The 16,250-nt window shown below is 36.0% G+C and overlaps 1 protein-coding gene, 1 long non-coding RNA gene and 1 pseudogene across 2 annotated transcripts; 2 read left to right on the forward strand and 1 right to left on the reverse strand.

The window, feature by feature from the left end:
• The first annotated feature begins 253 nt into the window (after positions 1-253).
• LOC113079278 (ceramide synthase 2-like) lies at positions 254-3,610 on the forward strand (annotated as a pseudogene).
• A 2,475-nt stretch (positions 3,611-6,085) lies between these two features.
• Positions 6,086-7,943, reverse strand: LOC113079271 (uncharacterized). Its single transcript, XR_003281677.1, has 3 exons — positions 7,881-7,943; positions 6,296-6,398; positions 6,086-6,223 (listed from the first exon to the last, which is right to left on the reverse strand). It is a non-coding gene; the product is annotated as an uncharacterized LOC113079271 (long non-coding RNA).
• Positions 7,944-9,829: 1,886 nt separating this feature from the next.
• LOC113079275 (GLIPR1-like protein 1) lies at positions 9,830-15,015 on the forward strand. The gene is made up of 5 exons (XM_026251516.1): positions 9,830-10,248; positions 12,344-12,583; positions 12,665-12,780; positions 13,264-13,349; positions 14,786-15,015. The coding sequence occupies exons 1-5, from the start codon at positions 10,075-10,077 to the stop codon at positions 14,914-14,916; spliced, it is 747 nt and encodes a 248-aa protein (XP_026107301.1). The 5' UTR covers positions 9,830-10,074; the 3' UTR covers positions 14,917-15,015.
• The last annotated feature ends 1,235 nt before the right edge of the window (positions 15,016-16,250 follow it).

A 16,250-nucleotide genomic window follows, 5' to 3' on the forward strand; every position in this document is an offset into this window, starting at 1 on the left:
AAAGACTGAAAACATACCTTGTTGTTAAATACCCTAAATAATCTTTGTTTTTATTTACAACTTTGAAAAACAATTTTTTAAGTGTACCTTTGGAACACTTTTTGAACACATTTGTAATGCATTACAAAAACAGGCTTCAGCAAGCACGCTAATAGAAACATATGTCCTATTCATATGTATATATGTAGGGCCAGGACGTATTGACATACTAAGTCTGTGTGCCTAGTAATGTTTGTGTGTGTCATGTACTTAGGCAGATATAAAAGGTGTGTGTAAAAAGGTGGGCTGGTCGGAAAGGCAGGTGGAGCGCTGGTTCCGCAAACGGAGGAACCAAGACAGACCCGGACTACTGAAGAAATTCAAAGAAGCCAGGTATTTTACACACACTAAACAAACTTTCAAGATTGACTCATTCGTATTTGGCAATATTTGACATTTGGACCCTCTGTAATGTCTTTTATTAACAAAAGTATTTCCTTTTCTGTAGTTGGCGGTTTGCCTTTTATCTGTGTTCATCTTTCGGGGAGTGCTGGCTTTATATGATGTAAGTGTTTGTGTGTGTGTGTGTGTGTGTGTGTGTTGTAACACATGCACAGATTCTCAGGACAGACCTTGAATCAGCATGTGTGTTTGTGAGAAATGCCTTTGGGGTAATTAGTAACATTTTCCCAACCGTGAACAGCGCCAGTCTGATAGAAAGATCCACAAACGGGGACAATAACAGGCATGGGCAGGCCCTGCACACACCCAAACACACACAGACATTAATTTATTAAGACAAGCATCACTATTACTATACTAACATATTATATTTAGGCATGAAATCCTATATCCAAGAATGATGGATGGGCTCTTTTGAACACAGAAATAAATGTGTTGTTTTGAAGTACGTACCAATAATTTACAAATTCACAAGAGCAAGCATACAGTTTTCACAGTGATATTCAGACCAATGGCATGTCTGTGTGTATCCTATGAAATTGCTTTTATACTATAGTTCAATAAATGAGAAGGTAATGCTAAGTAACTTACATTTTAGATGCAATATTGACGGTTAGTTTGATTATTTTTGCTCCACCAGGGAACTGTTTTAATCAAAAGTCGAGTATTTCCGAACAACACACACCGTAGTATTTCACTCTTATTAAATGAATCAATGTTTTGCACGAATCTGTTGATTCAAAGATTCATTCACTTGACGCCACCTACTGGCGAAACGATGCAACTACGAGGGGAAAAAAATCCTTATCTCGAATACACAGACTGAAATATTAATGTTTTAATTTATTCCATGGGATTATTTGAAAAATAAATAAATAACTCTGAATGATATTGTTTGTGCGACAGAAACCGTGGTTTTATGATCTACGAGAAGTGTGGGCAGGATTTCCCAAACAAGTAAGTGTAACCTATGGGGGGAAAAACCCCACTACATTCGAGTTTTAAAATCAAAAACAAATATAATGTACGTAGCACAGTGAAAACCAGTCTGAAAAATCTACATGTTGTTCTGGGAGGGTCTGTGTTTGTGCAAGCATGCTTGTATGGTGGTTGGTTTTTTAAATATGTTTGTTTTGTGTGTGTGTGTGTGTGTTTGTGTGTACAGTCACTGCTGGACTCTCAGTACTGGTATTATATCATTGAGATGAGTTTTTTATGGTTCTTTACTGTTCAGTGTGGCTGCAGATGTAAAACGTAAGGTAAGGATGCACTATTTCATTACATTAGTTTTATTTAACCTTCTCTAAAAGATTTTGTATAATTAAATTATTAAGGTCACATCAAGGTCTGCAGGTAGCACAGCTATAAAACAGTCAGTTAAGCAATAATTGTAAATAACTGAAAACTTGATGGGAATATGACGTTGCAATATCTTGAGAGATACTGTATGCCTTTCTATGTCAATGTTGCCTCTATTTCTCTCTGTGTCGGTTTGTAGGACTTTAAAGGAGCAGCTGCGTCCATCACTGGGCCACACTAACACTGCTGTCCTTCTCTTGGTGTGCAAACTACATTCGCATTGGCACACTGGTCATGCTGGTGCATGACACATCGGATGTCCTACTCGAGGTGAGAGAGCGATTAAACAGTGAAAGAAGAGTTAAAAATGTCTTAAAGGGAAGTATAGTTCACCCAGAAATGAACATTTACCAAACCTGTATGACTTTCTTCTGTGGAACACTAAAGGAGATAATTGTATTTATAGTAGGATATATATTTTTCTATTTCAGCATATTATAGATGATAAAATTTGCATATTAGAATGATTACTGAAAGATCATGTGATACTGAGGACTGAATTAATGATGCTGAATATTCCGTTTTGCATCATAGGAATAAATAATATTTAAAACATATTATAATCTGAAACAGTTGTTTTAAACTGAAATTATATTTTACAGTATTTATGTTTTAACTGTATTTTTGGTGAGCACAAGATTTAATTCAATAACATTAAAAAAGTCTTACCGACCCCAAACTTTGAATGTGTATGTATAGGGTGTCTTGTGTTGTTGTTTTTCTGTTTCTCTAAGTCTGCTAAGATGTTCAACTATGCTGGATGGGAGACGACCTGCAACAGTATCTTTGTGGTGTTCGCTCTGGTCTTCATGGTGACAAGACTCATTATCTTCCCCTTCTGGTAAGTGTGTGACAGAGATAAATTAGTGGGAGATTTTAGGGTTACGTTTGTTAAATTGTGTGTGTGTTGTGAGTACAGGTTGATCCACTGCACGTGGGTGTATCCTCTGGACCAGTTTGAACCTTTTTTCGGCTATTATTTCTTTAACGTCATGCTTGTGGTGCTGCTGTTATTGCACATGTTCTGGGCTTCCCTGATCCTCCGCATGGTCAAAAAGTTTCTTTTCGGCAAAGTGAGTATATTGTTCTTCATATAAAATAACTAATAAATCAGTATGTGCATTTTAGTAACTTTATTACATTTAAATAGCACAATATTAGTTATCTTTCATTCTCTTTAGCTGAAGGGCGATGAGCGCAGCGATGAAGAAGAGGATGAGGAGGGTTCTGACGAAGACTACAAACACAACTACTCTAATGGATCTGTTAACGGACTGTCTAATGGCCATTGACACGGGGAGACCTTCCACAAATAGCTTTTTGATGCCAAGCATGCATATATGTCCATATTGGACACAATTCATCTGTGAATGTTCATTTTTACATAGCCTTTCATATTAAGGTTTGTATATGTACAGATATTATAAATGAAATACAAATTATTACTCACGTTAACAGTGATTTAACGTTTGTAAACAACAATTTATGAATGAAAACTCGTCAGCATGTGCCAGTCCAAACAGTAGCTACATTTATCCATATGAAGTCTCTTATTCTCACCAAGACTGCATTTGATCAAACATACAGTAAAAACTGTAATATTGAGAAAATAGTCAAATCAATGTAGAAAATAGTTGTGCTGCTTATTTTTGTGCGGACTGTGATACATTTTATCAGGATGAATAGAAAGTTCAAACAAACAGCATTTGTTTAAAATAGAAATCCTTTGTAACTTCAAAATGACTTTTCTGTCACTTTTGATTAATTGAATGCTTGTTTGCTGAATAAATTATTAGTCTTACTGACCCTGAACTTACTAATTGCATTCTACACTATGCACTATACAACACTGCATACTATGAATAATATAATATGAATATGAAGAGAAATATATATTGGTAAACACTATTAAAAACTAAAAATCTCATTATTTCACTCAGATTCACAAACTGTCATTCTATAAAACAAGGCAGATACTCTAAGATACTCCTTGTAGCTCTCAGGTTGTTGATGTACTCTTCGTCATCAGGGTCAGGCTCTCAAACTCAGCGTAGGGCACAGTTTTGGTGACCTTTCCTGCTTCCTGTACAAAGGCCAGGAAGTCAGGGTTCATACCGGCTTCTGTCAACAGTTTAACACAAGAATGGTAATATATTCATAAACATCAATCATTCATGTGGTCAATGCAGTATTATTACTCTTATAAAAAGTTTGTTGCAAGGGTGAAGCTCAGATAAGCTTATGCAAGAGGTTCCTAAGCGTATCTGTAAAATGACCTCTGCACAGCCTTTTTGGAAATTAATAGTACCATAAGTTTAACACTCAATATTTGTCATGTAATATTGACTGACACTGAATAAACTACTGCCCTTTAAGCCACAGACTAAATGATCGGCTAAGTGGCTCAACAAGAGCTGTGTCAAACTCTCGTTTGCCTCTATCGAATTTTCCAATATCACTCAGGAAAATGAAGCCGTTTTATTTTGGTCAAGCTTTAAATAAACCTAAAAAATAATAATAAAAAAAATAGAGAAAGATAAAATATTCAAAACAGCAGCAAATGGCCACAATGGAAACTCAATGTAGACGCGTTTACATGCAAGTAAAGTTTATACGTGGTCATGTAAACGCGGTAACCTTTTTTCTTTATAGGAGTAAGGTCATAAACGGCACCTGCATAAACCTATCAACAATTTTTTTTTTTTTTTTTTTTTTTTGCCCTTTACCCCGATTTCGCGCGGCATTTGAACGCAATAACCCGCTTTCTGTCGGCTTATTGAAGTGCGCACGTGTGAAACGTGACAGGAACGCGAACTTCTTTATTGCAGATTTAAGTGCATCTGGACTGAGCAAACATTTTGCAGTAAAGAAAGTATATATCTTACAAAAGCAGACTCTTTCATTACACTTTTTTAAATTATAAAAGTGTTCTCCTCTCGTGCAGCAGAAGTGGATCAGTCAAAACGCTGAATTTTTATAACTGCACGAGGTGAGAGGATAATATGAGCTGTAAGTTGACATGTTGCAAGATTTATTTTAACATCGCAACTGACAAACATAGCTATGGAAAACGGAGTCAGATACGCATATTGTTCTATTTTGACGTCACATAAGTAACAAAGATCAACGACGTCCTCTGGAGGACGAAAGCAGTCCGACTGCTCTGTTACCTTCAGGAAGACGGCTTTTCTATTCTCTATTCTCGCTCATCTCCCTGGTAACAGCAGGCATCTCATCAGCCCCAGCGCACGCGCATTCTCAATCCTCCACACCGCTTTATGTAACGACACAACACGCTCACATAATGTGCTACTGTACACCAACATGCTTTCCAGCCTCATCATTTCTGCTGTAAAGATAAATAGATAGATTGATTTTTTAACTTGTTTTGAAATTACCTTTTAGATTTTAAATACATCTTATGAGTTCAATGTCTGCAACATCAGAGTCTGTCTGAGCTGCTCTTTTTGCTGAATACTATCAACCTTAGATCTAAGTTCTGCAAATCTCTTCTTAGCTCTCAGCCTATCATGCACATGCACCAATCAGAGCTCTGATTCCAATTCTGTGATTGGTTAAATGAATGTGGCTCACTTTATGAAGTGTGGTGATTTAATTCAGTAGCGATGTGAATCTTTAAAGGATTTAACCTGACAGGACATCTTAAAAATGTAATGCTCATGGTGCAAGACCAGAGTGTCGGTTATGTGTACATTCATTTATGCATTAAACTATAATCAAAAGTGTCAATAAATATATTTATATTTTCTATTTAGAAAAGATTCCACAAAAATATGTAAATATAAAAAATGTGAAGCACGACTTGAACATTTAGTAATTATGCTGAAAATACAGGAATAAATTACTTTTTAAATGTAATATATTAAATATTAAAACAATTACTGTTTTTATGTTTGAACACAAGCAACTTATTTAAAAAACGTGTAAAAATCTTACCAACCTTACCAATTGGCACATCATGCATGCATGATGCAATTAATCTGATTAAAAAAAAATGACAGCTCCAATTTTTACATTCAAAATGACATCACTTTATGAACAGGTTTGTGTGGGTAAGAAACATTCTGGGTGAATATTTATGCATTTTAATAAAAACATTTTTGTGTGTAAGAAAAAGGCTTGTGCTAAGTTATTACCTTTATTTTCCTTTAGAGCATTGATTTCCTATTCAGAGAGACTATGTAAAGTTTCCCCCAGACTGTGTTCTGTGCCAAAAAAAAAAAAACACTTTGGGTCCTCTCGCACGCGCATGTGTGTGTGTGTGTGTGTGTGGGGAACATACAGCAGGGCTCCCTTGGCTGTGTTATCCACATCAGTAACTCTGAGGGTCAGGCACGGCTGCTGTCTCAGACTTTGTGGGAGGTAGGTGTGGGCCGTCTGCTCAGAAATGAAGCTCGGCACCCTGGGTGATGTAGGCAGAGTGTTAATGAATTAATTTTAGTCCATGTGTGTGTGACAGATGAGTGTGGTGAACCTGTGAGATGTCCTGCAGGCAGTACAGCCTCCCTCTGTTCAAGCACCATGCACGATAATTGTTGGATAAGTTGTTCTCCATTAAAGACTTCTGAGATTTTTCTCTGCAGACATAAAATGAAAACCTAAATAGCAAAAACACTTTGGCTTTACCAAAGACAAAATAGAAGCATGTGAATGGGTGTTTTTGTGTGTGTGTGTGTGTGGTTGTAACAAATATGAACTAAACTGAACTAGAATGATTCTTTGTCGCACTTTGGGTTCAACAACACCCCTCCTTTTTTCCTGTAAATGTAACTTGTGGTTTTTTTAGATGAGTTATTGATATTTAATTAGAGTTTCTGGTAGCATTTTAGATAATGGCAATAGAATACAAACAGACAGCAATCTTGCAGAATTTTAGATCGGTTTCTAGACAGGATAAGTGAAAATGATGTTGAATGATTAATCATTTTTGTTTGTGAAATTGAGGTTTTCTGCTTTAATAATTTTCTTTCTTTCTTTGTCTCTTTCTTTTCCAACAACATAGTTCAAAAGCTTTTTTTGTCAGCTGAACCCTTTTGACCTTACATTTTTTCTCAAAAACCCCAAAATACTTGAAATACCTCAAATACTCAAAATAAAGAGTTCAAGTTAATATTTCAATAATTGAACAACACATTTGCATGCTCACCATTTTCTGATGCCAGTTAATGGTCCCCAAAATACAGGTAAACAACTCAAATGTTTAATCTTTTAATAAATGTTTTATTTTTATTAGTTTTCATTTGAAATTATTTATTTTAAAAACATAAATTTTACATTTTGTATAAATTAAAGATTAGCTTTTCATCAAATCTTGAACCCCCTGCCGTTCCTTCTCAAACCCCCAGCTTGGGAAACTTTGATCTAGCAGGTGCTTTTACCTAAAGCAGTAAAATCAAAATGTAAATGTATATATATATATATATGTATGTGTGTGTGTGTGTGTGTTTGAAATGTATATTTTTCAATTCAAATATTATGTTGGACAACACAGTTGCAAGATTCTAACTGAGAACTTTTATGTTTTTATGCTATTATATTTTCTAAAGAAAATGTGAGTGGTACTTGCAAAACTGGCCATCACGATTATTAAGTGCTTGTGGGTAGTTGCAAATGAGTTGCTATGTGCTTGTGAAGGTGTCCAGAGTGATTTTTTTGCATGCATATATATACGGCTGCCAAAGTTTAAGATGAGTAGTTTTGTTCAAATCAGTATGAGCAATAATAACAGTGATGCTTTCCTTAGCAAAAACATTGTATAAAACTACAAAATGCAAGTGGGGATGTAACCGCTGTGACCTTCTAAAAAAAAAAATCAATGAGTATGAGACAGAAGGGGAGAAAGAGAGCGTTTAGTATCTGAGTCATGTATGTGTGTGGGTTTTACTTAGTGTGGGGAAGAGTTCTCCTGTAGCGTGGAGGGACACTCATGGGACTGACAGACACAGCATTCTGTTCTAATGACAGCCCTGGGTGAGCTTCAGAGAAACCCTCACAATGTTATTACTCAACACAAACTGAGAACAAAAATGGAACAGAGCGAGAAAGAAACGGATACTGACCTTGACAGATGATCCACCATAACCTGCTCAATTACTGCTTGCAGTTTCCTCCTACTCACAAACAATTAAACAGGTCATCCAATCACATGAATTGCTCCCATAGGACTTCTGGAGCATAACAAACACCCTCCGCCAGGGGGAGACAACAAAACCATGTAAAAGATGTTTGGTCTGAATGAATGGAGGTCAACAAACTAAACTGCTTTTGTGTGGAAATGTTTGAAAAAAAAAATCTGAAATTGCTTTTGTCAGGGAACATGATAAATGTGTGGACAAAAATTATATATATATATATATATATATATATATATATATATATATATATATATATATATATATATATATATATATATATATATATATATTGTTTTTGTGTAAGAACAATAAATGTGTGGGGAAAAAATATAAAATGTTAAAACATAAAATATTAATTGCTTTGTGTGTAATAAATTAAAGCACAATAAAATAAAATATTACTTTTGTGTAGAAACATGATAAATGTGTGGACAGGTTAATATGGAAATAGATTCAAACTGCTTTTTGTCAAAAATTTTAATAAAATAAAATAATAAATTGACTGCATATTCAGTAGCACCCAGCATGTTTTCCGTGACATTCATTTTGGAATGACAAGAAGGACTAATTCATAAAGTTTACAAAGTGTTTTTGTGACGTAAGGGTGCTGTATATGATTTATTTATAAAGTGAACATGATCCATCTTGTCCATTGTGCTTATTTCATTGAGTTTATAGAGATCTCCCCACACCCCTCCTCTTGCTGTTTGGTTGTACAGTGTTGGACTGGCTGTAACTGGGTTGTGCTGTGATTTTACAGGTAAAATGAGATCAATCCAGGTTGAGTTTGTGACTGGTCAGCTGTGGTTCAGCTGTAATGATTCTCCATGATCCACAGCAAACACCTGAGTCCTTCATCTTGGTCACAAAAAACTCTCAAGATGCTTAATCTACACACTTGTAGTTATATACAGCAGGGTTATTATTATAAACCATACAAAAATGTTGTTAAATGAAATAAAATTCAGGATATAAAAAAATGTAACGATTTATTATGTGGGCAAAAAACATAACAACATTTAAAAAAAAAAAGCTCTGAAGCTCTGAAGCTGAAAATCAGTACTTCAAAATCATTCTTCTTTGTTCCACTGAAAAACAGACCTATATGACATGATTGTGATTTTTAGATGATACTGTCAGTTCTCATGGGACAATCTTGAAATGCTGTTCAAAATGACATGTATATTAATACTAAATCCACTTGAACATTATTTGCTAAATCAATAATCTACACAGCATAATGTCTTGTTTTGTTATCCCACCTCCTCCTCCGTGTCTTGCAGGGTCTCTAACTTTAGCGCTGGAACTCTGAGATATTTAATTATTAAATAACTTGCATAAATAATTAATGAACAACTCATGGTTCTACAGATAAATATTATACAGCTCTGAAAAAAAAAAAAAACATTCCAAATTTATTTTTAAATCAGCATCTCTACATGGCAGCCATTCCATTCCAGTGTCTGTTGAATTTCAACAAGCGACCAAAGAACAACAGACTGCAGCTGGGGAGACGTTCTCTGCGAGGGCAGTTTAAAACAGACTCCTTGGGACAGGGCAAATCTAGAAAAAATGATTGTGATTAAAAAATTGTGATTAAAGGCAATATTCCATGAGAACAACCATTATCGTTCTCAATGTTTGATATCCACTAATGCTTTTAAATATTTTTTCTTAAAACCTTAAATACACGATCGGGTAAATCTAAAATAAATGAACGTAAATTTATATTGAGCTGACATCTAAAAAATGATTCTAAAAATGTATTTTTAATGAACGGACCAAATATGTCAAAGTGAGTAGTTTTGTCGTACGCTTTAATTTATATTTGAACAAGTGTGCGTGCGTGCGCGTGAACTTGTGCGTGAGGGATGAAGACGTAGAGTCACGCGCATCTTATTTTTTCGTGACACGGTGGGCTGTTCAACTTTAGTCCTTTAAAAAGCTCCCTGTGCGAAGAAAGACGGACAGACAGACGCAGAAAGACAGCGACAGACAGAGAAAGAGAGAGGGTGAGAGAGAGTGGGCAAATCCACGGCACCATGACGCACAGGTCAGCGCGTCTCCTGTAGTGATGCTCCATTGACTCATTTATCTAGATCGAAGCATAGCTCCTGCTATGGACTCTCTCGGCGGTCTTCTCTTACGGATATCGGTGCTTCTGTACGGCTCCTGCGGCGTTCTGTCTCTCTTACCGGAAATAACGGAACCGGAGTTCATCCGCAGGTGTGTGCTGGCACATAACGCGCAGCGCTCGCGCACCACTCCACCTGCGGCCAGCTCGCGCTCAATGGTAGGACAGGTGCTCAGGACGCAGGTGTTTGGTGTTTCGCTTTAGATTAATCATTTCTGATAGTATGTATGTGTTCATAATCATTCACGCAGTTAGCATGTTGTTTAGTCACGTTCATCTTCATCTGTGTGTGTTTACCCATTGTCTCAGTGTTTCACATTTTAAATGCTCGTGGTAATATTTCGCTTCAATAACAGCATGTCATTTGTTTTTGTCTCAGAGTATTTGGTTTCAGTTTAAAAAAAATATGTACAACAATCATTGTGGTTGCTATGGCAATAAAGATATTACTAGGGAAGTCGTGGCCTAATGGTTAGAGGGTTGGACTCCCAATCGAAGGGTTGTGGGTTCTAGTCTTGGGCCGGATGGAATTGTGGGAGGGGGGAGTGCATGAACAGCTCTCTCTCCACCTTCAATACCTCGACTTAGGTGCCCTTGAGCAAGGCATCTAACCCCCAACTGCTCCCCGGGCGCCGCAGCATAAATGGCTGCCCACTGCTCCGGGTGTGTGCTCACAGTGTGTGTGTGTGTGTGTTCACTGCTCTGTGTGTGTGCATTTCGGATGGGTTAAATGCAGAGCACAAATTCTGAGTATGGGTCACCATACTTGGCTGAATGTCACTTCACTAGGCTCCCTATTGTGTTTGTATTGATCTGTACCTATTTTGTAAGGGGAAGGATGAAAAGAAAACAAAGAATCAAATGTTGATTGGGATGGTGCCTGAAGAGTGTTCTGGAAGGATATTCTCAGATATTTCTCCATCAATGATCATATGAATTGTGTTTATTTTAATTTTTTTTATTTAATAACCTGTTTTTTAATGTTGTAAATATAAGTTATTGTAGTTGAATTGGTTAAAAATCCATATTTTAACATGGAATAAACAAAGTTGGTTATTCAGTTACAGATTTAATTCTAATGGCCCGTTGTCCTTACCTTTTCGCAAATAATTTGAATTATTAAAACTTTACTTATTAATCGGTCTAATAATTTGAGAATAGGTAAGTGATTCATAACTATAATGAAAACGGCAAAAAGGAACGATATTGTTAGAATCACTTTCAGAACAATTTTTTTTCAGGAGATGAACGATAAAAACATCGACAGCCATTCAGAATCAATCCTGCTTTAAATAGCTGGATCGTGTAGTGGCGACAAAACTGCAGCACACGTTTATAGCAAGCAAAACCTTTTTTTTCCCCATTGATGTGGACATTATAGTTAAGGTTTTTGGTGAGAATGGGGCTTAAATGTAGGTTTTAGTGGCACTTGTTCATTCAATCCTGTTAGTCGTATCTTAAAGGGGTCATATGATGCCACTAAAAAGAACATTATTTGGTATATATATATATATATATATATATATATATATATATATATATATATATAGCCTAGTTTTACTTTCTCAATGAAACTCCGCTTCGTCCATGGTGAAAGCCGATCCGGTGATCCACAGTGTAAGGTTGATGTATTTCCTCAGCGAACAGCACGGATTAGCTCCAGGCATGAAGAAGCAGATATCGTCCTCTTTTGGAGGGCCAAACAAAGTAGTTTTGCTTTCACAACAAAACACACAGTGTCTTTACGACATGGTGGTGGCGACAACAACAATGCTACAACGAGAATTAAATGCACTCCTTCTTTCTTTGGAAGAACATCTGGGCGGCGTTACGCAAATCTTCACACATATTGAGGTATGTGGGGGCGTGTTAGAACGAGCCATTTTAGGAGGGTGTGGATGAGTCTAAACTTTTATAAGTGTTCCTGTGGCTCAAGAGCATTGCTTTAGCAGCACAAGGTTGTGGGTTCAATTCCCAGGCAACACATGTTAGGTAAAAACTGATAGCCTGAATGCACTGTAAGTTGCTTTGGATAAAGGCGCCTGAAATGCATGATTTTAGAATTTATAAAGAATATCTCTTTGTATTTAAAACTTTAGTCTTTGCAACCTTACAGATCTTCATTATGCACCAAGAGCTTGTAACACACCAAAGAGAAAGGAAAACATGAAATCGCATCATATGACCCCTTTAAGTCATATCGTGTTTTGTAATTCAAATTGATTTGGATTGTTGTTTGTGTGTTTGTCTACAGTCCTGGGATAATGGATTGGCCAAGGGTGCAAGAGACCGAGCAATACACTGTAAAGCCTCTCATCACCCTGGGCTGGCACATTTCGGGCACCCGCTGTTCGGGTGGATGGGTGAGAACATATGGCTGGGGGCTCCGTTTTCAGCCTTCTCAGTGGAGAATGCCATACACGGATGGAGCAGAAAAGGAGCTTACTCACTCAAAAATAACAACTGCTCACGCTTGTGTGGCCACTATGCACAGGTATGTTCAACTGTGAATATTGTATAGCAAAGAAACCTTTGTTTATCAGCCTTATGGATTTGTGCACATTGTATGTTTCAGTTAATGTGGTCTACAAGCTTTAAGCTGGGCTGTGCTGTAAATGTGTGCAATAAAGGAATCGAAAACTTCTCCACTGACCCAGAATCCACTATTTTTGTGTGCAACTACGGAGACACGTAAGTTAAGACTTTATATTTGCCCCGCCCCACTCGTCACATATACACACTTATTTTGAGTGTGTGTTTTGCCCACAGCAATGCAACAGAAGAACAATTTTTAGGGTTTCCCAAAGAACCGTTCAGTGTACAGTTCCATAAAGAGCCTTTTATTTTTAATGTGAAGAACATTTTAATAATCTAAGAACCTTTTTCCCTACTATAAAAAACTGTTTACATGGTTTTGTGGATGTTAAAGGTTCTTCATGGAATTATTGATGCCATTTAAGAACCCTTATTTTTAGAGTGTATATATTTACCATTATTCTGAATATTATAGGAACACATCCACCTTATATCTATGGTGGTAATGAGGGAAATTCTAGAATTTTGTAAAGTTTTTGCTTGCAATGATACAGTAAAGTTCAGTGCAGGTCAAAATATCTCTATGTCTGCCTCTTGTTGTGATGTTTATTAATGTTATTGTAACATGCGCCTTTACAGGGGAAATGTTCATGGTGTAACTCCAAGTATAGCAGGTGTGGCCTGCAGCGGTTGTGGGTCAGAGATCTGCCGAGACAACGTCTGTAGTAAGAGCTTTCACAATAAAACATCAAAGAAACAGAATGAAACAACTTGGGTTTATCTTTCACACCTTCTATAAACAGATATTCATGAAGACATGAAGACATGATAATGACAAGTGATAATGACAGCATTCAAAGTCAGACCTTTCTCTTTTTAATGTGTGTGTGTTTGCTATTAGATTTCACAATTAAATACAATGAAACAGCAAGCAAATGTAATTATATGTGAAATTTGAAGTAGAAAGACAAAGCACATCATGCTGAAAAGTGATGTGATGTGTGCTCTGATTGGCCAGTTATCTCATGCATTGTCATTGGCCGAATACCTCAAGCATGTGATGGAAATGTTAAGCCCCTTAAAATGCAGATATCCAGATAAAATCCAGATAAAATGTGCTGCACACACACGAATATTTGGGTTGTACTGTTCTGCAACAGTGTTGTAAATACGACTTAACCACTGATTTCTAGTTGTGCTTTCTTTTGTAAGACCAAACAAAGTAGTTTAGCTTTCACAACGAAACATACAGCATCTCCTCAACATGGCGGTGGCAATAATTTTACAGCGAGAATAAAAGTTATGCCTTCTTTCTTTGCATATACATTTGGGCAGTGTTATGCAAATCTTCCCACACAGTGAGGTATTCACTTTTACAAAGAATATCTCTTTGGGTTTGAGACTTTAAGTCATGGAAGTCGTGGCCTAATGGTTAGAGGGTTGGACTCCCAATCGAAGGGTTGTGGGTTCTAGTCTCGGGCCGGACGGAATTGTGGGTGGGGGGAGTGCATGAACAGCTCTCTCTCCACCTTCAATACCACGACTTAGGTGCCCTTGAGCAAGGCATTGAACCCCCAACTGCTCCCCGGGTGCCGCAGCATAAATGGCTGCCCACTGCTCTGGGTGTGTGCTCACAGTGTGTGTGTTCACTGCTCTGTGTGTGTGTGTGCATTTCGGATGGGTTAAATGCAGAGCACCAATTCTGAGTATGGGTCACCATACTTGGCTGAATGAATGTCACTTCACTTTAATCTTTTTGACTTTACAGATCTTCTATATGCACACTTTTAACAAGCCAAAGACAAAGATAAACATGAAATTGCATCATATGACCCCTTTTAATCATATATTTGGCTTGAATAAAACCAATTCATTTAGATGTAACAAAATTCACAGTATATTTAGTAAGTTTGACAGTACATCACTTCAATGCCAAGTCGATTTAATTTGTATAGCACATTTCACAGAATACTGTATATTGTTTAAAAGTAGCTTTTCAGACAGTCATTATGTGAATATTTCAAGTATCTTAATATCTTCATACCAATTTAATATTTTTATACTTATTTCCATATTTATGTTCACTTTGCATACATTTACCAGTATGACGCCTTTCAAACATACATCTTGCTCACATACGCTGTGATGTCTCTCTTTACAGGATATGATTGGTTCCCTGGGTGGGACTATGGCCCTCCCTCTTCATCCTACAGTATTTCCTATTGGCTGACTGATCTTGGGCTGTGTATACTAGGAGTTTGCTGGCTACTTCACTTTTATGAAACACATTAATGTCATCATGTTATCTAATGTCTCGAATTTGAACCTTAAAATTTGCATCTCTCCATAATTTCTTGGATATTAAATTAGCAAACACTGAAATAATAAGAAGAAATCTGTTATGTTGAAATATATATATATATATATATATATATATATATATATATATATATATATATATATATATATATATATATATATATCTTAGTTTCCTTTCTGCTGTGTGTAAATCATTTATTTTAGTTCCATATACACAGTAGGCCTATAAATGCATTTAGAAATCTGGAATTAAAATTTTACTTGAATGCCCATCATAAAAGTGCTAGCTGAATAAACTTGGGTTGATATTTTATACTCTTACTGCTTGTCTTCTCATTTTGAAAGTGTGTTACAACCTCTTAGGATTATGAAGCGTGAATATGAGTGTGTGTGATAGTGAAGATACACATCAGTACGGTGCTTGTTGTGTGTTTCACACACATATAAGCAATGTAGTCACGACACATTCCTGATGATTTTACAGTCCCCATGGAAACGTGTGCATGTATAGCACACTGTAGGCCGTGAGTGAGAACAGCTATGAGTCACGAGTTACAAATTATATTATATTAAATAGTGTGTGTTTAATCAATTGAGTAATCAATCAGCAGTGCTCTATTAGTGCATAAGTAATGTGTCATTATATTTTAGGATATCTGTAAACCTGGGCTAATAACACACAAGGATGTCAGAGATGAAGAAAAGGAGAAATACTTTACAAATTTGGTTAAAAATGCATGAGTCATGTTTGTAGACAAAAACATTTAATACAAATGCTGCATTGGTTTCTGAAAAATATCTGAATATTTAATTATGGTCAAGTGCACTCATTAAGTAAAAATCAATGACATTTTTATAAACACATTGAATACATGACAGAGTCATTAAATAATAATGAATTGAGTCTTGAGTCTTGAATAACATGATGGTTTCTTGGGGTTACTGCATTTTAATAATTTGAAAACCTATCCTGCACTATTTATTTGTTGTTTTAAGAATAATATATATTTTTTTGCCTAAATTCATCGTAAAAAAAAAAAAAGCCAAACAAAAAATATCAACATGAATTTTATGAGTTGTTTTGAAGAGTTGTATTCATATCTTTAGAAACATTTTTTATATATTTTTGGAAAATATATATATATAATTCAGACCAGAATATTAGTAAGAGGCTGGTTGAGCTTAAGAAGTTACACAAACTGGTAAATGAGGCAAAATTTGGAAAATCTGTTCCATCTTTATTTTTACCCTCTAACTCTAGCACTTTCTATTTTATTTTAATTCTACTTTATCTATTTATCTTTAAA

Source organism: Carassius auratus, unplaced genomic scaffold (assembly GCF_003368295.1).
Source record: "Carassius auratus strain Wakin unplaced genomic scaffold, ASM336829v1 scaf_tig00027556, whole genome shotgun sequence".
Classification (NCBI taxonomy): Eukaryota; Metazoa; Chordata; class Actinopteri; order Cypriniformes; family Cyprinidae; genus Carassius; species Carassius auratus.